This window comes from Triticum aestivum, chromosome 5D, assembly GCF_018294505.1.
Source record: "Triticum aestivum cultivar Chinese Spring chromosome 5D, IWGSC CS RefSeq v2.1, whole genome shotgun sequence".
Taxonomy (NCBI): domain Eukaryota; kingdom Viridiplantae; phylum Streptophyta; class Magnoliopsida; order Poales; family Poaceae; genus Triticum; species Triticum aestivum.
In genome coordinates, this window is record NC_057808.1 from 114465336 (window position 1) to 114489047 (window position 23712).

At 41.4% G+C, this 23712-nt stretch overlaps 1 protein-coding gene across 1 annotated transcript; it reads left to right on the top strand.

Annotated features, from left to right (window-relative positions):
- Positions 1-373: 373 nt before the first annotated feature.
- Positions 374-3563, top strand: LOC123119769 (transmembrane protein 205). The gene is made up of 3 exons (XM_044539682.1): positions 374-792; positions 894-1113; positions 3111-3563. The coding sequence occupies exons 1-3, from the start codon at positions 449-451 to the stop codon at positions 3324-3326; spliced, it is 780 nt and encodes a 259-aa protein (XP_044395617.1). The 5' UTR covers positions 374-448; the 3' UTR covers positions 3327-3563.
- The last annotated feature ends 20149 nt before the right edge of the window (positions 3564-23712 follow it).

The following is a 23712-nucleotide window of genomic DNA, read 5'->3' on the forward strand; positions in this document are numbered from 1 at the left end:
GAAAACTTAATGGGTGCAGTGGTTTGCCAGTTCGTTTGCGTGGATATGTTGTGTGTTCGATCCCCACCGGCCACATCTGGCATTTAGTTTTCTGTCTCAGGTGACATGCGGGACCCACTTCTCATAGAGGTGACAAAATCTTCCCAGTCAATAGGGATTTTTTTGAAAAATATATTTCGAGGGTGTTTTTGAAAAAATCAGGTCACATGCCCCATCTCTCTGGTAGAGTGACTGACAGCGGGCCCATGCACCTAGTCAGCACCTATTCCGTACATAAACGAGATAAGCACCATATTTACACGTTAATGTCAAGTTTTTGCACCACTTCAATGTATACCATAACTTCTAGCATCAAAGTGATATTTACGCCAAGTTGTAGCATCACCAGTGTAATTGACTCCTCTAAAAACAAAAAACTTATGAGTAGTGCTAGTGTTATATTACGGGTATGGCCTTGAAGCTTCTAGAAGGCCCCGAGTCCCCCCAAAACACATCATCAACTACCTCCTTCCTGAGTTCTCTCTCACAGAAACGACGCGTCGACTCTCCCTCCCTCTCCTCCTCCCCCCTCTCTAGCAATCGGCGAGCGATGGCGTGGGCGACACGGTTCCTGTCAGCAGTGTGCTTCTTCGCGGCGGGCGTCCTCTTCGCCCCAGATGTCTTCATCGGCGACCGCTCCGGCTCCGGCGCCACCGCCGTCACGGCCGCCAAGGTGTCCCACCTCCTCTGCTTCGCCACCTGCTGGGGCGCTGCGCTCTGGGCTACCTTCATCGGTGGAATCATCATGTTCAAGTAATCAACTGCTTCCCCCCATGCTCAACTTCCCCCAATTTTTTGAAAAACGAACGAAATCTCTTGAGCTGATCGATTCGGTTTTACTGAATCCTCCCAAGGAATCTGCCGAGGCACCAGTTCGGGAACCTGCAGGGGAAGATGTTCCCGGCCTACTTCACGCTCATCTCCGCCTGCGCCGCCGTCTCCGTCGCTGCCTTCGCCTACCTCCACCCGTGGAAGGCCGCCTCCGCCGTCGAGCGCTACCAGCTTGGCTTCCTCATCTCCGCGCTCGGCTTCAACCTCTCCAACCTGCTGGTCTTCACCCCCATGACCATTGAGGTAAACGCCCTTCCTCCCCCTAGGAGATCTCTTGCTAAATTCCCTGCAAGATAAAAACAAATATGAGATCCACCCTCTGTAAACTGGACTAGATGACTGACGTTATTTATTGTCGTCATTGCTCCAAATAAGCAATGGATCGTGGGATTTGTACCAGGTACTGCTTAGCAGCAACCAGCAATTTGTCTGTTGAACGTATAATGGTCTGTTCGCATGTTATACATACTCATCATCTAATTTGCAGTTGCATGCCATATATACTTAGCAGCACAGTAGCCCCGTTTGGTAACAAAGTATTTTCTATGTATTCCCATAATACTGCAGTTTTTTGTAATACTGTAGTTTTTATTACAAAGGATTGTTTGGTTGTCTCTAAAAACTGTAATTTTAATACTGCAGTTTTTGGCAAACCACAGTATTTTCTCTGCATAAAAAAAAGAACCCCATACCTCTTTTTTTAAAACTGAGCTCGCTTAGAAAAGAGAGTCCCTCGCTCATACCTTCTTCTCAACACGCCTCATGTCCACGACCGTTTAATTAGGATCTTCTGCTTGGTGATTTAGTTAGCTCGCTTCCGTTTGTAGCTCCAAATTACAGCCAACCACAAAATCGTTTGAAGACGTTGTTGCCGTCCGGATAGCCAGCTAGAATATGTGTCTTCTACGCCGTGTGCATGGCCATTCTTGGTGTATGGCCGAGTAGTTGCATAAAATGGCTAGCTAACTAGAAAAGCACGTGTGTCTGCAGCTGCTAATGGTTTAGCTAGCTAATTTTGTGTCGCTGAAAACGGGATAGCCAAACAGGTTGTCTGTATTATCAATACTACAAAATATTCTGTTATGTTAAAACTGTGGTATTTCATACCTGCAGGCTAAATTACTGTAGTTTTTGATACTTAGGTTTTTGGGATACTTTGCTATCAAACACAGCCGAATGTAACATCATGTAGACAGAGGGCAGAGCTGATAAAAGTATATTTACTTTGCAAGTACTTTTATGTTGGTTGATAGTTTAGTGACATGCTATTTGTGCACCGGAGCATAGTGTTCATAGTGTTCGAAGATTGCAGTTTGTGGCAATCCTTTATTTTGGGTGGGCTATCTTGATTCTGCCGTTGTCATTTTATTGCTTTTGGTCGTTGGCAGTACTTCAACCAAATATTTGCTGTAACTTAATGTTAAATGCTTGTCTCAAGATATCTTTTCATGCAATCATGCATCTTGTAATATTCTGCTCACTGCTATAATCTGTGCCCACTTTTTTTCATGTGATTATGCTTTCTATGATATGATACTTATTTCTAAAACCAATATTTGGTGTAAATATGCCTTGTGATATAAAACTGTTCTCTGAATTTATTAGTCTCACATTGTGGTTGGGCAGCCTTATTTAGTTAATGGTCTATTAATGGTACAGTTTCAGTACTCAATATAGATCTGTCGGTGCACCAACTGCCTGAAATACAAACATCCAAGTTCAGTGTGCTAGTAGTTGCTGGTTGTATCTACCGAGGCCCATACTATTACTAGCATTCTTTTTATGGAACTAGATGGATCCATGCACATCACGGCAGGAAAAACCTGTATCTACAATGGAAGAAAGGCAGTTTAGCTACAATGCTAGGCAAGATGCAGTAGTCTTCATCCATACATTAAAAAAAAATGTAAGTGGCAATGGAAATTAAGAAAACCTGAAGTTTATAAGCAAAATAATTGGCCACATTTTGACATCATTTGTTGGCCCCTTCGTATTACAAGGTTTGCACTCATGCCTAATTGTTAGCTTAATATCAGTATGTGACAACGTCTAGAATGATGTACTTATATGAAGAAACACTGATTTAATTGTGAGAAAAGGAACGCATTGTTTATTGTGTGAAGTGAACCTAGGTGAATGGGAATTGTACTTTGATAAACTAGAAGGTACACTTTTCCAATTTCCTTGCATTTTCTGGTATACACAGCTGCTTGAACTAGTTGTATGCTTGCTCATTGCAGATGATGAAGAAGAGGCACAAGATCGAGAGAGAGCTTAGCATCGGTGACGAGGTCGGGTGGTCGAAGAACGTCAAGACGGCAAAAAGCAACCCTACCCTCGCTGCGATGAACAAGAAGTTTGGGATGATCCACGGTCTCTCATCGCTGGCCAACATCTTGTCGTTCGGCAGCCTTGCCATGCACTCCTGGTACCTTGCCAGCAAGCTTGAGCTGTGAAGTGTACAGGCACCCAGCTTGACCACGGTCCACGGACACGGTTGAATCTAGTATCATCGCAATATGCCTGTGCTTCGTTGTAAAAGCGGCTACATGTTATGAGCTTGCAAACAGATTTAATTGTAGACTCGACTTTGGATTATTGTACTTGAAGCAACTTGCTGGAGGAAACGTTACCCCGCTACTGCTGCCAAATGCTAATAGTATGTCTCGTGAGAACTTTCCCCGATAGCTTAATTGCTTTGTGTGAAGTTCGTACAAGGAGTTTTTTAGGGTTGGGGGAGTGGCATTCCCATCCGCCCAGTCTGGCTCCTACGGCAGCGCCCTGCAGTTCCAGAGTATAGCCTACACAGGCGCCACAAATGCTATGTATCGCTTGTTGTGAGCATTAAGCTTCCGATCGCTCACTAGCGTACGAGATGGGGCGGCTCATTAGGAAGGTTTCTGAACCTTTTTTTTAATACTGTTCTATCCGTTTTATTTTTGTATTTTGTTTTGGTTTGCTTTCCCGTTTTTCCAGTTTCTTTTTTTCAAAAACTCATAAATTAATAAAAGTCAAAATCTTCAAAATATATTTAGAAATTGTTCCTGTTCTTAAAAAATGCTTGAAATTCCAAAAAAAATCAATTTAAACAAATTGGGATTTCCAAAATTATTCACAATTTCAATAGATGTTCAAAAAATTCAGAATTTGTTCACAAACATGTTACCTTTACTGATGTTCTGAATTCAAGAATATTTTTAAATTTAATGATTTTTTTAATTTGTGAATCATTTTTTAATTCACGATTTTTTTGAATTTATGAACATTTTTTAAATTTCCAACAATTTTTCCAACCATGAACTTTTTTTTATCCATGAACATTTTTTGAATTCAAAAAATTCATGATTTTCTTTTCCAAATTTGATAAAAAATAAAAATATATATTTTTATTAATTGGAAATGAAACAACTAAAAGTCTCACCTAGCTAGGTCGTTAGGAGACGCTCACTTTCGCTCGCCGGTGCACGTGAGCTGGCTAGGACCATGTACCAGTTGATGATCCGAACCACGCGAGAGAAGCGACGTTTCTCGCACGCCATGAGCAATATACAACAATGCCCCCACATGCGTTGGCAGTAGCCAGTAGGGCACAAGCACCGTGCCGCACTTATGTGGAGGAAACCGGGGAAAGAAGCCGATTGGGCAGCATACCCAAAATAAGTGACGAGGTTGTAACCAGCGGTTCGATACAGATGGGCCAGGTAGTGAGGACGTGGTGGGCTTGGATATGTGTTGCACAGGGCGGGTGGCTGGCGGCGGATAGATGGGCATGCCTACGAGAGATACTAGCGAGCGATAGTAGCGGCCCAATAGTAGGAAGCGTGCTGGTGATACGTCTTCAACATATCTACTTTTTCTAATGCTTTTCCTCTTGTTTTAGACTCTAATTTGCATGATTTGAATGAAACTAATCCCGGACTGACGCTGTTTTCAGCAGAACTACCATGGTGTTATTTTTGTGCAGAAATAAAAATTCTCGGAATGGAACGAAACTTTGCGAGGATTTTGTATACAATAAAAGAGAATTTCTGGAGCCAAGAGTTACCTGAGGGGGGCACCTGGGTGGGCACAACCCACCAGGGCGCCCCCCTGGCGCACCCAGGTGGGTTGTCCCCACCTGGTGGCCCCCCAGACCCTGAAACCGACGTTATAAAATCCTATTTTTGAAAAAAAAAATCAGGGAGAAAGAATTATCGCGATCCATGAGACGGAGCCGCCGTCACCTCCTGTTCTTCATCGGGGGGTCAGATCCGGAGTCCGTTTGGGGCTCCGGAGAAGGGGATCTTCATTCTTCGTCATCACCAACTCTTCTCCATCGCCAATTCCATGATGCTCCCCACCGGGAGTGAGTAATTCCTTCGTAGGATCGCTGGTCGGTGGGGAGTTGGATGAGATTCATCATGTAATCTAGTTAGTTTTGTTAGGGCTTGATCCCTAGTATCCACTATGTTCTGAGATTGATGTTGCTATGACTTTGCCATGCTTAATGCTTGTCACTTTGGGCCCGGGTGCCATGATTTCAGATCTGAACCGTCTATGTTATCACAATTATATCCATGTTCTAGATCCAATTTTGCAAGTTATAGTTACCTACTATGTGTTATGATCCGGCAACCCTGGAGTGACAATAGTCGGGACCACTCCCGACGATGACCGTAGTTTGAGAAGTTCATGTATTCACCATGTGTTAATGCTTTGTTCCGGTTCTCTATTAAAAGGAGGACTTAATATCCCTTAGTTTTCATTTGGACCCCGCTGCCACGGGAGGGTAGGACAAAAGATGTCATGCAAGTTCTTTCCATAAGCACGTATGACTATTTATGGAATACATGCCTACATTATATTTATGAACTGGAGCTAGTGCCGTATCGCCCTAGGTTATGACTGTGACATGATGAATATCATCCAACAAATTACCGATCCAATGCCTACGAATTTATCTTATATTGTTCTTGCTAAGATACTGCTGCTATAGTTACTATTGCACTTGCTATAAAACTACTGCTATCACTGTTACCGTTACCATTGCTGCTGCTACTATTATCAAAACTATCATACTACTTTGCTACTGATCACTTTGCTGCAGATAATTAATCTCCAGGTGTGGTTGAATTGACAACTCAACTGCTAATACTTGCAAATATTCTTTGGCTCCCCTTGTGTCGAATCTATAAATTTGGGTTGAATACTCTACCCTCGAAAACTGTTGCGATCCCATATACTTGTGGGTTATCAAGACCTTTTTCTGGTGCCGTTGCCGGGGATCATAGCTATATTTGTTGAGTCACTAGGGATTATTATCAATTTATCACTATGAAGAATCTGAAGGATCATAAGACTAAGATTTTTTCCTCTAAGACGAGGGGAGGTAAGGAACTACCATCTAGCTCTGCTTTAGATTCACCTTCTGTTATAAGTAAACTTGCAACACCACCACATGCTATTAATACTGATATGTCGTAATTTGTTGATGATGCTACTTCTGCTATGAATGATACTTATGATGATGCTAGTGCCTTGCTTGATGATGATGTGCCACTTGGTGATTTTGTTGATGAACAAATTTCTAGAGTAAGACAACATGATATTGTTGAAACTGATGATGAGCTTGAAACTGAAAATCTTGAAACACCTACTAGAACTAGCCCTCCTAGATATGAATTGCCAAAAGTATCGAAATGTTATGTTATGAATGAGGAGACAACTAGAGATATTCTTGCTTGTAAGGATAGAGATGATCTAGAGAAATTATTATGCAAGTATAAAGAAAAATCTCTGAATGCTAGAATGCAATATGACCCTAAGTTTGCTACTTCACCTATCTTTATTGAGGATAAGGATTATGAATTCTCTGGCAACCCAGAGTTAATTACTTTGATTGAATCTGATCCTTTCCATGGATATGAAACTGAAACTGTTGTGGCACATCTTACTAAGTTGAATGACATAGTCACCCTCTTTACTCATGATGAGAAAACTCGCTATTATTATATTCTCAAATTATTTCCGTTCTCATTAAAGGGTGATGCTAAAGCTTGGTACAATACTCTTGCTCCCGGTTGTGTGCGTAGTTCCCAGGATATGTTTTGTTACTTCTCTGAAAAATATTTCCCTGCTCATAAGAAACAAGCTGCCTTACAAGAAATATTTAACTTTGTGCAAATTAAAGAAGAGAGTCTCCCACAACCTTGGGGGGGGGGGGATTTGCCAATTAATCAATGCTTTGCCAGATCATCCTCTTAAGAAAAATGAAATACTTGATATCTTCTATATTGGACTAACCGATGCTTCTAGGGACTTCCTAGATAGTTGTGCTGGTTGTGTTTCCAGGGAACGAACTGTTGGGCAAGCTGAAGAATTATTGAATAACGTATTGAAAAATTATGATGATTGGACTCTTCCTGAAACACCGCTTAAACCCACTCCGAAGAAGAGGGGTATATTATATCTCAGTCCTGAAGATATGCAAGAGGCAAAGAAATCTATGAAGGGAAAAGGTATTAAAGCTGAGGATGTTAAAAATTTACCTCCTATTGAAGAAGTACATGGGCTTAATACGCCACCACCACCTAAGGTGGTAGAGGTAAAGTCTCTAATGAAATTCAATGATAATGACAATCCTCACAATATGCACCCTAGCCAATGCCTTTATGAGTTTGAAAACTATATTAGAAAACAAGATCACTTCAATGCAAATGTTATGAAACAATTGAAATACAATTCTGATATGATTGCTCGCTTGAGTGACTTGTTATTTAGAATCTCAAATGATGTTAGAGGTGTGGGAAAGCATGCATCTATGGTTCAAACTCAGTTAGAACAAGTTGCTAAATCTCAAAGAGAGTTGCTGGATGAAATGAATAATAACATAAGTGACTTTGCTGTTAGAGTAATGACTAGAGGAGGTAGAATGACTCAGGAACCACTTTATCCTGAGGGACACCCAAAAAGAATTGAACAAGACTCTCAAAGAGTTAACACTGATGCACGTAGTACTTCTAAAAAGAAAAAGAAGAAGAAAAATGATAGGACTTTGCATGCCTCTAGTGAACCTGAAGTAGAAAAACCTCGTGATAATGATAATGAAATTTCTATCTCTGATGCTGAAACTCAGTCTGGTAATGAACACTCACCTTCTGATAATGAAAAAGATAATGATGAGATTCATGAAAGTACTCAAACAAATAGTAAAGAACCAGACAATGATGTGGAGATAGAACCTGCAGTTGATCTTGACAACCCATAACCCAACAATACAAGATATGATAAAAGATATTTCATTGCTAGAAAACACGATAAAGAAAGAGAACCGTGGGTTCAAAAACCTATGCCTTTTCCACCCAAGTCAACTAAAAAGAAAGATAAAGAAGAATTTGAACGCTTTGCTGAAATGCTAAGGCCAGTCTTTTTGTGTACTCGCTTGACTGATATCTTGAAAATGCCTCCTTATGCAAAGTATATGAAAGACGTCATCACCAATAAGAGAAAAATACCGGAAGCTGAAATCTCCACTATGCTTGCTAATTATACTTTTAAAGATGGAGTACCTAAAAAACTTGGAGATCCGGGAATACCAACTATGCCTTGCTCCATCAAAAGAAACTATGTGAGAACTGCTTGATGTGATTTAGGAGCTGGTGTTAGTGTTATGCCTTTCTCTTTATATAAAAGACTTGATTTGAATAAGCTCACACCTACTGAAATATCTTTGCAAATGGCTGACAAATCAACTGCCATACCTATCGGTATCTGTGAGGATGTGCCCGTTGTTGTCGTTAATGTCACTATTTTGACTGACTTTGTTATACTTGAGATGCCCGAGGACGACAACATGTTGATTATCCTTGGTAGACCCTTCTTGAATACTGCAGGGGCTGTTATTGATTGCAACAAAAGCAAGGTCACTTTTCATATCAATGGTAATGAGCATGCGGTGCACTTTCCGAAGAAACAATTCCGGGTGAATGGTATTAATGTTATTGAAAAATCTTCGACAATCACTATTGGAAGTTTCCAACTACCTCTACCTACTGTTAAAAAGAAATATGAAATGCTTATTGTTGGGGACATTCATATCCCCGTTGAGGTAACTTAGTGATTTACGAAAGTTCTTCGGTTTCATGCTAATCGAAAGTGGTTGTTAATATGACTTGATCAACCTTATTAATGGATCATTTTTTAGAGGTATGAAGTTGATGAATTTAGTAAGCACTACCTTCTGTCCCTACCTTTTGTTTTCTGTTTTTATTAGTTAAACAAAATAAAATGCCATATTTTGTTTGTTTTCTGAATTTCTCGTGCAATAAAAAAATGACCCAGAAATTTAAGTTCTCGGAATGCTCTAAAAATTTAATACATTTTTTTTCTGAATATTTATGAATTTTTGGTGCAAGTAATACCAGAGGGAGGTGCACTAGGTGGGCACAACCCACCTGGGCGCGCCAGGACCTCCAGGCGCGCCCTAGTGGGTTGTGGTCCCCCTCACTTATCTCTTCATACCACATCATCACCTACCTCGAAAAAAAATCACCATTGCTCTCTCTCTCTCTCTCTCTCTCGTGTTCTTGCTCTCAAATCCGCGGATTTCGATCTCTTTGCTCGAAGCTCCGTTTCCGAAATTGTTTCGGGAGATTGTTGCTTGGTATGTGACTCCGTTTGTCCAATTAGTTTTTGCTTTAGTGGTTTATATTTTGAATAATTAGCTACCCTTGGTGCTGCTGTAGATGAGCTTGCATGTTGAATTCTTAGAGTTCTAAGTAGTTTGAATGCTTGCTATGGCCTCTATGTATCCCTATGAGTAGTTGTTATCAATTTTGTGAAGTTCTGTTGAGAAAAATTTGTGGACTAAAAATTTCAGAACTTTTGTTCATAGGAAAAGGATGAATATCTTTAGGAAATTTGCTTCCAAGAAGAACTCCAAGGGAGTTATTGGGGAGTCGTCTGACAGTGATCTCCATTCCTGGAGGTTGGCGGAAGTACGGCCGTGCGAATGGCCGCATACCCCGTTCATGGAAGGGGATGGAATCCTTCAAGAGTTTACACAATATGTTGCTAATGCCGGCCTCACCGACTTCATCGCAGCTGAATGTGAACAGTATCATTTCCTCACAAACACCTTTGTTCAAAGTTTTAATTTCCTTCCTAGGAATAATCCCCCTGAGGTGCAGTTTAATTTATATGCTAAGTTCCATCAGATACCGCTTACTGAGTTCTGTGAAATATGCTTGCTTCCTTCTGATGGTGGTTTGGTAGAGTCTAGGCCGGCAGAGTTTGAGGCCTTTTATCGTACCTTGACAGTGGGAGATGAGAGAGGTGTGTCAGGTATCACTGCCGCTGGCTTGCATTTTCCTGCTGTTCATTATTTCACCCTTTTTATTGCAAAATACTTGCTTGCTAGAGAGAAGGTGGGTGCACTCAGTGCCCCAGACCTTGTTGCTTTACGTCGTGCACTTGAGGGCGACAACACTTATAGCTTGGGAGCTATTGTGGCACGTCGCCTCCACATTGGTAAGTCCAAGGGTAAAATACATGGTGGTATTTTCGCTACTCGCCTAGCAGCTCGCTTTAATGTTGAGATCCACCTTCATGATTATCCTTTGCCCAGGGTTTACCTAGATCGCGCAGCCATGGAACACCACCAGTTTATTGCACACGACTACCCTAACATTCCTATTCTTTATAACCTGATTTTCAGTGTTAGCACTTGTGATATTATTCCATTGCCTGCTCCTGCTTTGTTTGATCCTATTGCTAGGGGCGGATATAGGATTATGCCTGTGGATATCATCGCCTACCGGAACGACCAGGCAACAGCAGAGGAGGAGCCTCAGCAGTGGGATCCATGGGTGCATGCCCCTCAGCAGTTCGACAACGGACCCCATGGTTTCTTCGACTACTAACTGATTACCAAGTTAGGCCAAAAGCCTAAGCTTGGGGGAGTACGTATTCCCACCGACATTACATTCATGTTTACACATTTCATTCCAATTGTCGGTGTCCACACTTTTTCATTGTATCTTCCATGTTAAATTTATTTTCTCGCTTTCTTCTTGTGTGTTTGAAAAACCTTAGAAAAACCAATAAAAATTAGTTGTAGTATATTTACTTTCTATGCATGCTTAGTTGTAATACTAAAAAGAAAACCCAAAAACATTTCCTTGTTCTTCTTTTGCTTGTTGGGAGCTTTCCCGTGTAAATAGTTTTTCTCGTTTTTGCTTTTCCCTTTCATTTGCTTGTTCTAGAAAACCAAAAACTCCAAAAATATTTCAGTGTGTTTCTCTGAATTTCTTTTCTTTTTATTCGAGTCATACCGAGGAGAAGACCACGATGAAAATGTTGAGTGGCTCTTGTATGCATAATTGTTGATCTAACAAAGAGCCCATTTTACCTTGTCTTCTAATGTTGAATAAAATGTTTGCAGATTCCAGCTTAGTCCACATCACTCTTGCACTATTATTATTTTCACATCGTTCGGCCGTGCAAGTGCAGGGTAATAATGACGATATTCAATGAACTGGCCGTGGCAGAGAGAAACGGGTATGAACTCGACTTGTTCTGTTTTTGTAAATATGTTTAACCTAGTATCCATGATTCAGCCCATTATGATTAAACATGTTTGCAATGACAATTAGAGATTATAGTTTCTCATGCCATGCATAAGTAGCTAGGAGTGGATAATGATTTGTCTTGGATATCAACATTGCGTTAAAATGATTGTGATGTAGTATGATGATATGGTATCCTCCTCTGAATGTTCGAGTGGCTTGAGTTGGCACATATTCATGCATGTAGTTGAATCAAAACCAACATAGCCTCTATGATATTTATGTTCATGGTTTTCATATCCTACTCATGCTAGTGTCCAATGTTACTTATGCATAATGCATGTTCATGACCGTTGTTGCTCTCTAGCTGGCCGTCTCAATCTATTTGCTAGCCTTTGATACGTCTCCAACGTATCTATAATTTTTTTATTGTTCCATGCTATTATATTATCTGTTTTGGATGTTTAATGGGCTTTATTATACACTTTTATATTATTTTGGGACTAACCTATTAACCCAAGGCCCAGTGCAAATTGCTTTTTTTTTTGCCAATTTCAGTGTTTCGCAGAAAAGGAATATCAAACAGAATCCAAACGGAATGAAACCTTCGGGAGAGTGATTTTTGGAACAAACGTGATCCACAGGACTTGGAGTGGACGTCAAGAAACAAGCGAGGAGGCCACGAGGCAGGGAGGCGCGCCTGCCCCCTGGGCGCGCCCCCACCCTCGTGGGCCCCTCACAGCTCCACCGACCTACTTCTTCCTCCTATATATACCCATATACCCGAAAACATCCAGGAGCACCACGAAACCCTATTTCCACCGCCGCAAACTTCTGTACCCGTGAGATCCCATCTTGGGGCCTTTTCCGGTGCTCCGCCGGAGGGGGAATCGATCACGGAGGGCTTCTACATCAACACCATAGCCTCTCCGATGATGTGTGAGTAGTTTACCTCACCTTCGGGTCCATAGTTATTAGCTAGATGGCTTCTTCTCTCTCTTTGGATCTCAATACGAAGTTCTCCTTGATCTTCTTGGAGATCTATTCGATGTAATTCTTTTTGCGGTGTGTTTGTTGAGATCCGATGAATTGTGGGTTTATGATCAAGATTATCTATGAACAATATTTGAATCTCCTCTGAATTCTTTTATGTATGATTTGTTATCTTTGCAAGTCTCTTCGAATTATCAGTTTGGTTTGGCCTACTAGATTGATCTTTCTTGCAATGGGAGAAGTGCTTAGCTTTGGGTTCAATCTTGCGGTGTCCTTTCCCAGTGACAGCAGGGGCAGCAAGGCACGTATTGTATTGTTGCCATCGAGGATAAAAAGATGGGGTTTATATCATATTGCTTGAGTTTATCCCTCTACATCATGTCATCTTGCCTAATGCGTTACTCTGTTCTTATGAACTTAATACTCTAGATGCATGCTGGATAGCGGTCGATGTGTGGAGTAATAGTAGTAGATGCAGAATCGTTTCGGTCTACTTGTCGCGGACGTGATGCCTATATACATGATCATGCCTAGATATTCTCATAACTATGCACTTTTCTATCAATTGCTCGACAGTAATTTGTTCACCCACCGTAATACTTATGCTATCTTGAGAGAAGCCACTTGTGAAACCTATGGCCCCCGGGTCTATTTTCCATCATATTAATCTCCCGTCAACTAGCTATTTCTGTCGCCGTTTATTTTGCAATCTTTACTTTTAATCTTTATAATAAAAATACCAAAAATATTATCTTATCATCTCTATCAGATCTCACTTTTGCAAGTGGCCGTGAAGGGATTGACAACCCCTTTATCGCGTTGGTTGCAAGGTTCTTATTTATTTGTGTAGGTACGAGGGACTTGCGTGTGGCCTCCTACTGGATTGATACCTTGGTTCTCAAAAACTGACGGAAATACTTACGCTACTTTGTTGCATCACCCTTTCCTCTTCAAGGGAAAACCAACGCATGCTCAAGAGGTAGCAGCCTTCACCCGTACTAAGTGGGAATTCTGCTTGTACATCAAAAACCTTGAACCCAAGTTATTCCAGATGAGTCCACCATACCTACCTGTATGCGGTATAACCCTGCCATCCTAAGTAAATTTGCATGTGCCACCTCTAAAAACTTCAAATAAATATCCTTTTGTGTGTGCCTGGATCGTTCATGGAACGACAGGAGGTGGTCGGTATCTTCCATGCTAAGCGGGTTATTCTCTGGTTGAGTGTTTATTCACTCACCATCGCACGAGAAAAGGGCTGTAATAGGGATTCCCAGTCCCGATCTCAAAATGCAAATAATTAAATAAAACTCCCCCGGGACTGTTGTTGGTATGGACGACACCCGTTGTTTTGGACAAGCCGTGGAGTGTGATTGAGTGGTGGAGGGGGAGTAAACCTTTACTTTTATCGCTTGGGAACCGCCACTAGCATGCTTAGCATGGAAGATATTGATAACTGATGGTCGTGAAGTAAACAAGAAGGGTGCATTTCTCAAAATATCATTTACCTCTCTTTCAAAAACTTGAGCTCTGGCACCGCTGTAAATCACTGCTTCCCTCTGCGAAGGGACTATCTATTTACTTTTATGTTGTGTCATGACCTTCTAAAATAAGCGCCAGAACATGAGAGCATTGCTGTCATGCTGATGCATTGTGTGTAGCTAATGTTGGGCGCATCATGACTGGATCTTTTCTGATGCGGAGCATCCTACGGTCATCCCCATGGACCTACCATCGTCTCATCAAGAGCCAAGAGGACCTATGACACAAGCACAAGCTAGAGTTCTCGAGAACGAGGTGACTTCCTTCCTTAGTGATATCACATATGATCCACTCGAGACATGGCTACTACCTAAGTCCGATATGCTATGCATGATTAGGTGCCAAGAGGACCCTCCCAGAGATGCCCATGAAGACGGACAAGCCGCCAAGTTCACGGACGAGGAGAACCAACGGAGGGAGTCAAGTGCAACTCCCAGGACCCGGACATCCGGCCAGGACCCCGGACATCCGGCCCTGGAAACGTCACTAGTGCCAAGGAGCCAGCGGCCAAGTCTACAGGCCCCGGACATCCGGCCCGACAGCCCGGACATCCGGCCTCCGCCCGGAAATCCGGCACCCGTCACAGAACGTACCCGAAGCTGAACCACTTCAGCCCGGACATCCGGCCCGTCCCGAGCTCCCGGACATCCGGACCCCGCCTATCCAGAGAGCATCCAGGCCAGCACCGCCAGCCCGGACATCCGGTCCCTCCAGCCCGGATATCCGGCACCTCGCAAAGGTCCGGACATCCGGCCCATCGCCCGGACATCCGGCCCGTCGCCCGGACATCCGGCCTCCCCTGTCTACGCACAGTGTAAGGGCCGAGGCCCGTGTACCCCTTCGCCCATCTAGACTATATATACTCTTCCATCTCCCTCTTTCTAGGGTTAGCATTGGTTTAGCTCATATGTGAGATAGAGCATTGCTCATCCATACGGATCTGCTCCACGAGAGAGACCGCGGCTCCTCTACGAAGACGATCCATGTTGGATTCAAGACCCCCTCTTGGGTGGCCCCATCAAGACCTCCTCACGGAGAAGAACCGGTTACCTTTGTATCGTCCCTTGTTGACTTTGGATCTTGTATCTCCTCTCGTGTTCCGAGGATCTAGCATATGTGTGATTATATCTTGTTGGTTTGAGAGTTCCTCTTGTGTTTTCCCTCGTTTTCCCCTCGTGTTCTTAGTTGGGATCCACTCCTTTCGTGAAAGATCGGCCGTATAGGGTTCCACCCTACATCATCTTGGTATCATGAGCCACGTTGATCACGATTTCCGAGCCCCTCTCTTTGTTTCCTAGCCTAGTTTTGTTGTTTTTGTTCCTAATTCGAAAATTGCCCCACAAAAATAGCCCCAATTTTTTTTGTGATTTGTTGGTGTGACGAAGTTTTGTTGGATTTGATCCGCGGATTTCGTGTGTTGCAGGTAGATCTAGCTTTCCCCCATCTTTTCCCCAATTTCCATCCACAAAATCTTCCGAATTTTGCCCCGGATTTGAACACTCCACGCGGTGTTCATCGAGTTCGTCCACGGATCCAGAGCCCGGACATACGGCCCGACAGCCCGGACATCTGGCTCTCAGCCCGGACATCCGGCCCTTGACAGCATCACTTCCATCCACCGCTCTGTTTCCCGCCTGATAACCCACAAGTATAGGGGGTCATAACAGTTTTCGAGGGTAGAGTATTCAACCCAACTTTATTGATTCGACATAAGGGGAGCCAAAGAATATTCTCAAGTATTAGCAGTTGAGTTGTCAATTCAACCACACCTGGGAAACTTAATATCTGCAGCAAAGTATTTAGTAGCAAAGTAGTATGGAAGTAACGGTAATGATGGCAAAAGTAACAGTAGCAGTTTTGTAGTAATTGTAACAGTGGCAACGGAAAAGTAACTAAGCAAAGAACAATATGTGAAAAGCTCTAGGCATTGGATCGGTGATGGAGAATTATGCCGGATGTGATTCCTCATGCAATAGTTATAACATAGGGTGACATAGAACTAGCTCCAGTTCATTAATGTAATGTAGGCATGTATTCCGAATATAGTCATACGTGCTTCTGGAAAAGAACTTGCATGACATCTTTTGTCCTACCCTCCCGTGGCAGCGGGGTCCTATTGGAAACTAAGGGATATTAAGGTCTCCTTTTAATAGAGTACCGAACCAAAGCATTAACACTTAGTGAATACATGAACTCCTCAAACTACGGTCATCACTGGTAAGTATCCCGATTATTGTCACTTCGGGGTTAACGGATCATAACACATAATAGGTGACTATAGACTTGCAAGATATGATCAAGAACTCACATATATTCATGAAAACATAATATGTTCAGATCTGAAATCATGGCACTCGGGCCCTAGTGACAAGCATTAAGCATAGCAAAGTCATAGCAACATCAATCTTAGAACATAGTGGATACTAGGGATCAAACCCTAACAAAACTAACTCGATTACATGGTAAATCTCATCCAACCCATCACCGTCGAGCAAGCCTACGATGGAATTACTCACGCACGGCGGTGAGCATCATGAATTTGGTGATGGAGGAAGGTTGATGATGACGATGGCAACGGATTCCCCTCTCCGGAGCCCCGAACGAACTCCAGATCAGCCCTCCCGAGAGAGATTAGGGCTTGGCGGCGGCTCCGTATCGTAAAACGCGATGAATCCTTCTCTCTGATTTTTTTCTCCCCGAACGTGAATATATAGAGTTGGAGTTGAGGTCGGTGGAGCTCCAGGGGGCCCGCGAGGTAGGGGGCGCACCCAGGGGGTAGGCGCGCCCCCACCCTTGTGGACAGGGTGTGGCCCCCCTGGCCTTGATTCTTTCGCCAGTATTTTTTATATATTCCAGAAATATTCTCCGTGAAGTTTCAGGTCATTCCGAGAACTTTTATTTTTGCACAAAAATAACACCATGGCAATTCTGCTAAAAACAGCGTCAGTCCGGGTTAGTTCCATTCAAATCATGCAAGTTAGAGTCCAAAACAAGGGCAAAAGTGTTTGGAAAAGTAGATACGATGGAGACGTATCAACTCCCCCAAGCTTAAACCTTTGCTTGTCCTCAAGCAATTCAGTTGACAAACTGAAAGTGATAAATAAAAACTTTTACAAACTCTGTTTGCTCTTGTTGTTTTAAATATGTAAAGCCAGCATTGAAGTTTTCAGCAAAGATTGTGAACTAACCATATTCACAATAACATTTAGGTCTCATGTTTACTCATATCAATGACATAATCAACTAGCGAGCAATAATAATAAATCTCAGATGACAAAACTGATACGTCCATTTTGCATCATGCTTTTATATCGATATTTGTCGCATTATGGGCTGTTATTACATGTTATGTCACAATACTTATGCCTATTCTCTCTTATTTTACAAGGTTTACATGAAGAGGGAGAATGCCGTCAGCTGGGATTTTGGGCTGGAAAAGGAGAAAATATTAGAGACCTATTCTGCACAGCTCCAAAAGTCCTGAAAATTCACGGAACTCATTTTTGGAATTAATAAAAAATACTGAGCGAAGAAACTACCAGAGGGGGGCCACACCCGGGCCACGAGGGTGGGAGGCGCACCCTACCCCCTGGGCGCGCCCCCTACCTCGTGGCCCCCCTGACAGTCCTCCGGTGCCCATCTTCTGCTATATGAAGTCTTTCGACCGACAAAAATCATAAGCAAGCTTTCGGGAAGAAACTCCGCCGCCACGAGGCGGAACCTTGGCGGAACCAATCTAGGGCTCCGGCGGAGCTGTTCTGCCGGGGAAACTTCCCTCCGGGAGGGGGAAATCATCGCCATCGTCATCACCAACGATCCTCTCATTGGGAGGGGGTCAATCTCCATCAACATCTTCACCAGCACCATCTTCTCTCAAACCCTAGTTCATCTCTTGTATCCAATCTGTGTCCCAAAGCCTCGGATTGGTACCTGTGGGTTGCTAGTAGTGTTGATTACACCTTGTAGTTGATGCTAGTTGGTTTATTTGGTGGAAGATCATATGTTCAGATCCATTATACATATTAATACCCCTCTGATTATGAACATGAATATGATTTGTGAGTAGTTATGTTTGTTCCTGAGGACATGGGAGAAGTCTTGCTATAAGTAGTCATGTGAATTTGGTATTCGTTCGATATTTTGATGAGATGTATGTTGTCTCTCCTCTAGTGGTGTCATGTGAATGTCGACTACATGACACTTCACCATTATCTAGGCCTAGAGGAAGGCATTGGGAAGTAATAAGTAGATGATGGGTTGCTAGAGTGACAGAAGCTTAAACACTAGTTTATGAGTTGCTTCGTAAGGGGCTGATTTGGATCCATCTGTTTCATGCTATGGTTAGGTTTACCTTAATACTTCTTTTGTAGTTGCAGATGCTTGCAATAGGGGTTAATCATAAGTGGGATGCTTGTCCAAGTAAGGACAACACCCAAGCACCGGTCCACCCACATATCAAATTATCAAAGTACTGAACGCGAATCATATGAGCGTGAGGAAAACTAGCTTGACGATAATTCCCATGTGTCCTCGGGAGAGCTTTTCTCTATATAAGAGTTTGTCCAGGCTTGGCCTTTGCTAAAAAAAGGATTGGGCCACCTTGCTGCACTTTATTTACAATTTTTACTTGTTACTCGTTACAAATTACCTTATCACAAAACTATCTGTTACCGATAATTTCAGTGCTTGCAGAGAATACCTTGCTGAAAACCGCTTATCATTTCCTTCTGCTCCTCGTTGGGTTCGACACTCTTACTTATCATAAGGACTATGATAGATCCCCTATACTTGTGGGTCATCAAGACTCTTTTCTGGCGCCGTTGCCGGGGAGTGAAGCGCCTTTGGTAGGTGGAATTTGGTAAGGAAAAATTTATATAGTGTGCTGAAATTTACTGTCACTTGCTACTATGGAAAGTAATCCTTTGAGGGGCTTGTTCGGGGTATCTTCACCCTGACCTGTAGAGCAAAGAGTTGCTCCTCAACCTACTAAACCTACTGAAAATGTTTACTTTGAAATTCCTTCGGGTATGATAGAGAAACTGCTAGGTAATCCTTTTGCAGGAGATGGAACATTGCATCCCGATTTACACTTAATCTATGTGGATGAAGTTTGTGGATTATTTAAGCTTGTAGGTATGCCCGATGATGTTATCAAGAAGAAGGTCTTCCCTTTATCTTTGAAGGGAGAGGCATTGACATGGTATAGGCTATGTGATGATATGGGATCATGGAACTACAAACGATTGAAATTGGAATTTCATCAGAAGTTTTATCCTATGCATCTTGTTCATTGTGATCGTAATTATATATATAATTTTTGGCCTCGCGAAGGAGAAAGCATTGCTCAAGCTTGGGGGAGGCTTAAGTCAATGTTATATTCATGCCCGAATCATGAGCTCTCAAGAGAAATGATTATTCAAAAAAAATTATGCTCGGCTTTCTCGTAATAATCAATCCATGCTCGATACTTATTGTACTGGCTCCTTTATGATGAAGACTATTGAATTCAAATGGGATTTATTGGAAAGAATTAAACGCAAATCTGAAGATTGGTACCTTGACGATGGTAAAGAGTCAGGTATAACACCTAAGTTTGATTGTGTTAAATCTTTTATGGATGCCGACGCTTTCCGTGAATTTAGCACTAAATATGGACTTGACTCTGAGATAGTAGCTTCCTTCTGTGAATCCTTTGCTACTCATGTTGATCTCCCTAAGGAGAAGTGGTTTAAATATAATCCTCCCATAGAAGTAAAAGTAGTTGCACCTATTAAAGTTGAAGAAAAGACTATCACTTATGATGATCCTATTGTTCCTACTGCTTATGTTGAGAAACCACCTTTCCCTGTTAGAATAAAGGATCATGCTAAAGATTCAACTGTTGTCAACAAAAGTAATATTAGGACACATAAACCCCCTGAGTAAGTTAAAGTTGAACCTAATATTGCTATGGTTAAAGATCTCTTGGCTGATAATATTGATGGGCATGTTATTTATTTCGGTGATGAGACTGCTAGAATTGCTAAGCCTGGTGCTAAAGATAAACATATACCTGTTATAGGCATGCCTGTTATTTCTGTTAAAATAGGAGATCATTGTTATCATGGCTTATGTGATATGGGTGCTAGTGCTAGTGCAATACCTCATTCCTTATACAAAGAAATTATGCATGATATTGCACCTGCTGAGATAGAAGAAATTGATGTTACAATTAAGCTTGCCAATAGAGATACTATTTCACTGATTGGGATTGTTAGAGATGTTGAAGTCTTGTGTGGGAAGGTTAAATATCCTGCTGATTTTCTTGTTCTTGGCTCCCCACAAGATAGCTTTTGTCCCATTATATTTGGTAGACCCTTCTTGAACACTGTTAATGCTAAGATAGACTGCGAAAAGGATGTTGTTACTATTTGTTTGGGTGATATGTCTCATGAGTTTAATTTTTCTAAATATCGTAGACAACCCCGTGATGAGGAATTGCCTAGTAAGGATGAAATTATTGGTCTTGCTTCTATTGCCGTGCCTCCTAATGATCCTTTAGTACAGTATTTGCTTGATCATGAAAATGATATGTTTATGAATGAAAGAAAGGAAATAGATGAAGTATTCTTTAAACATGGATCTATTTTGAAACACAACTAGCCTGTTGAAATCTTAGGGGATCCTCCTCCACCCAAGGGTGATCCCGTGTTTGAGCTTAAACCATTACCTGATACTCTTAAATATGCTTATCTTGATGAAAAGAAAATATATCCTGTTATTATTAGTGCTAACCTTTCAGAGCATGAAGAAGAGAAATTATTGAAAACTCTGAAGAAGCACCGTGCTGCTATTAGATATACTCTTGCTGATCTTAAGGGCATTAGTCCCACTCTATGTCAACACAAAATAAATTTGGAGAAAGACGCCAAACCAGTTATTGATCACCAACGATGGCTAAATCCTAAGATGAAAGAAGTGGTAAGAAAGGAAATATTAAAGCTCCTTGAAGCAGGTATAATTTATCCAGTTGCTGATAGTCAGTGGGTAAGTCCTGTTCATTGTGTCCCTAAGAAGGGAGGTATTACCGTCGTTCCTAATGATAAAGATGAATTGATCCCGCAAAGAATTATCACAGGTTATAGGATGGTAATTGATTTTCGCAAATTAAATAAAGCTACTAAAAAGATCATTACCCTTTGCCTTTCATTGATCAAATGCTAGAAAGATTATCCAAACATACACATTTTTGCTTTCTAGATGGTTACTCTGGTTTCTCTCAAATACCTGTGTCAGCTGATGATCAAGAAAAGACCACTTTTACTTTCCCTCTCGATACTTTTGCTTATAGACGAATGCTTTTTGGTTTATATAATGCACCTTCGACCTTTCAAAGATGCATGATGGCTATATTCTCTGATTTTTGTGAAAAGATTTGTGAGGTTTTCATGGATGATTTCTCCGTTTATGGATCCTCTTTTGATGATTGATTGAGCAATCTTGATCGAGTTTTGCAGAGATGTGAAGAAACTAATCTTGTTTTGAATTGGGAGAAATGCCACTTTATGGTTAATGAAGGTATTGTCTTGGGGCATAAAATTTCTGAAAGAGGTATTGAAGTTGATAAAGCCAAAGTTGATCCTATTGAAAAGATGTTGTGTCCCAAGGACATCAAAGGTATAAGAAGTTTCCTTGGTCATGCCGGTTTTTATAGGAGGTTCATTAAGGACTTCTCAAAAATTTCTCGGCCTCTGACTAATCTATTACAAAAAGATATACCTTTTGTCTTTGATGAGGATTGTGCAGAAGCATTTGAAATACTTAAGAAAGCATTGATTTCTGCACCTATTGTTCAGCCACCTGATTGGAATTTACCCTTTGAAATTATGTGTGATGCTAGTGATTATGCTGTAGGTGCTGTTCTAGGACAAAGAGTTGATAAGAAATTAAATGTTATTCAATATGCTAGTAAAACTCTAGACAGTGCTCAGAGAAATTATGCTACTACTGAAAAAGAATTCTTAGCAGTTGTATTTGCTTGTGATAAGTTAAGACCTTATATTGTTGATTCTAAAGTAACTATTCACACTGATCAGGCTGCTATAAATATCTTATGGAAAAGAAAGATGCTAAACCTAGACTTATTAGATGGGTTCTGTTGCTACAAGAATTTGATTTACATATTATTGATAGAAAGGGAGCTGAGAACCCCGTTGCAGACAATTTGTCTAGGTTAGAAAATGTTCTTGATGACCCACTACCTATTGATGATAGCTTTCCTGATGAACAATTAGCTGTCATAAATGCTTCTCGTACTGCTCCATGGTATGCTGATTATGCTAATTACATTGTTGCTAAATTTATACCACCTAGTTTCACATACCAGCAAAAGAAAAAGTTTTTCTATGATTTGAGGCATTACTTCTGGGATGACCCACACCTTTATAAAGAAGGAGTAGATGGTGTTATTAGACGTTGTATACCTGAGCATGAACAGGAACAGATCTTACGCAAGTGTCACTCCGAGGCTTATGGAGGGCACCACGCTAGAGATAGAACTGCACATAAGGTCTTGCAATCCGGTTTTTATTGGCCTACTCTCTTCAAAGATGCCCGTAAGTTTGTCTTGTCTTGTGATGAATGCCAAAGAATTGGTAATATCAGTAGACGTCAGGAAATGCCTATGAATTATTCACTTGTTATTGAACCATTCGATGTTTGGGGCTTTGATTATATGGGACCGTTTCCTTCCTCTAATGGGTATACACATATTTTAGTTGCTGTTGATTACATTACTAAGTGGGTAGAAGCTATTCCAACTAGTAGTGCTGATCATAACACCTCTATTAAGATGCTTAAAGAAGTTATTTTTCCGAGGTTTGGAGTCCCTAGATATTTAATGACTGATGGTGGTTCACATTTTATTCATGGTGCTTTTCGTAAAATGCTTGCTAATATGATGTTAATCATAGAATTGCATCCCCTTATCACCCACAGTCTAGTGGTCAAGTAGAATTGAGTAATAGAGAGCTCAAGTTAATTTTGCAAAAGACTATTAATAGATCTAGAAAAAATTGGTCCAAGAAACTTGTTGATGCATTATGGGCCTATAGAACTGCATATAAAAATCATATGGGTATGTCTCCTTATAAAATGGTTTATGGCAAAGCATGTCACTTACCTCTCGAACTAGAATATAAGGCATATTGGGCCATTAAAGAGCTCAACTATGATTTCAAACTTGCCGGTGAGAAGAGGTTATTTGACATTAGCTCACTTGATGAATGGAGAACCCAGGCTTATGAGAATGCCAAATTGTTTAAAGAAAAAGTTAAAAGATGGCATGACAAAAGGATACAAAAGCGTGAGTTTAATGTAGGTGATTATGTGTTGCTATTCAACTCTCGTTTAAGATTTTTTGCAGGAAAACTTCTCTCTAAATGGGAAGGTCCTTACGTTATCGAGGAGGTCTATCGTTTCGGTGCCATAAAAATCAACAACTTCGAAGGCACAAATCCGAAGGTGGTGAACGGTCAAAGAATCAAACATTATATCTCATGTAATCCTATAAATGTTGAAACTAATGTTATTGAAACCGTAACCCCGGAGGAATACATAAGGGACACTTTCCAGAACATTTCAGACTCCGAAAAGGAATAGATATGTGGTATGGTAAGTAAACCGACTCCAAAATAGTTCTAATGACAATTTTTCTCCGTTTTGGAATATTTAAGAAAATAGGAAAATAGGAAGCAGTCCGGGAAGGACACGAGGCTTCCACGAG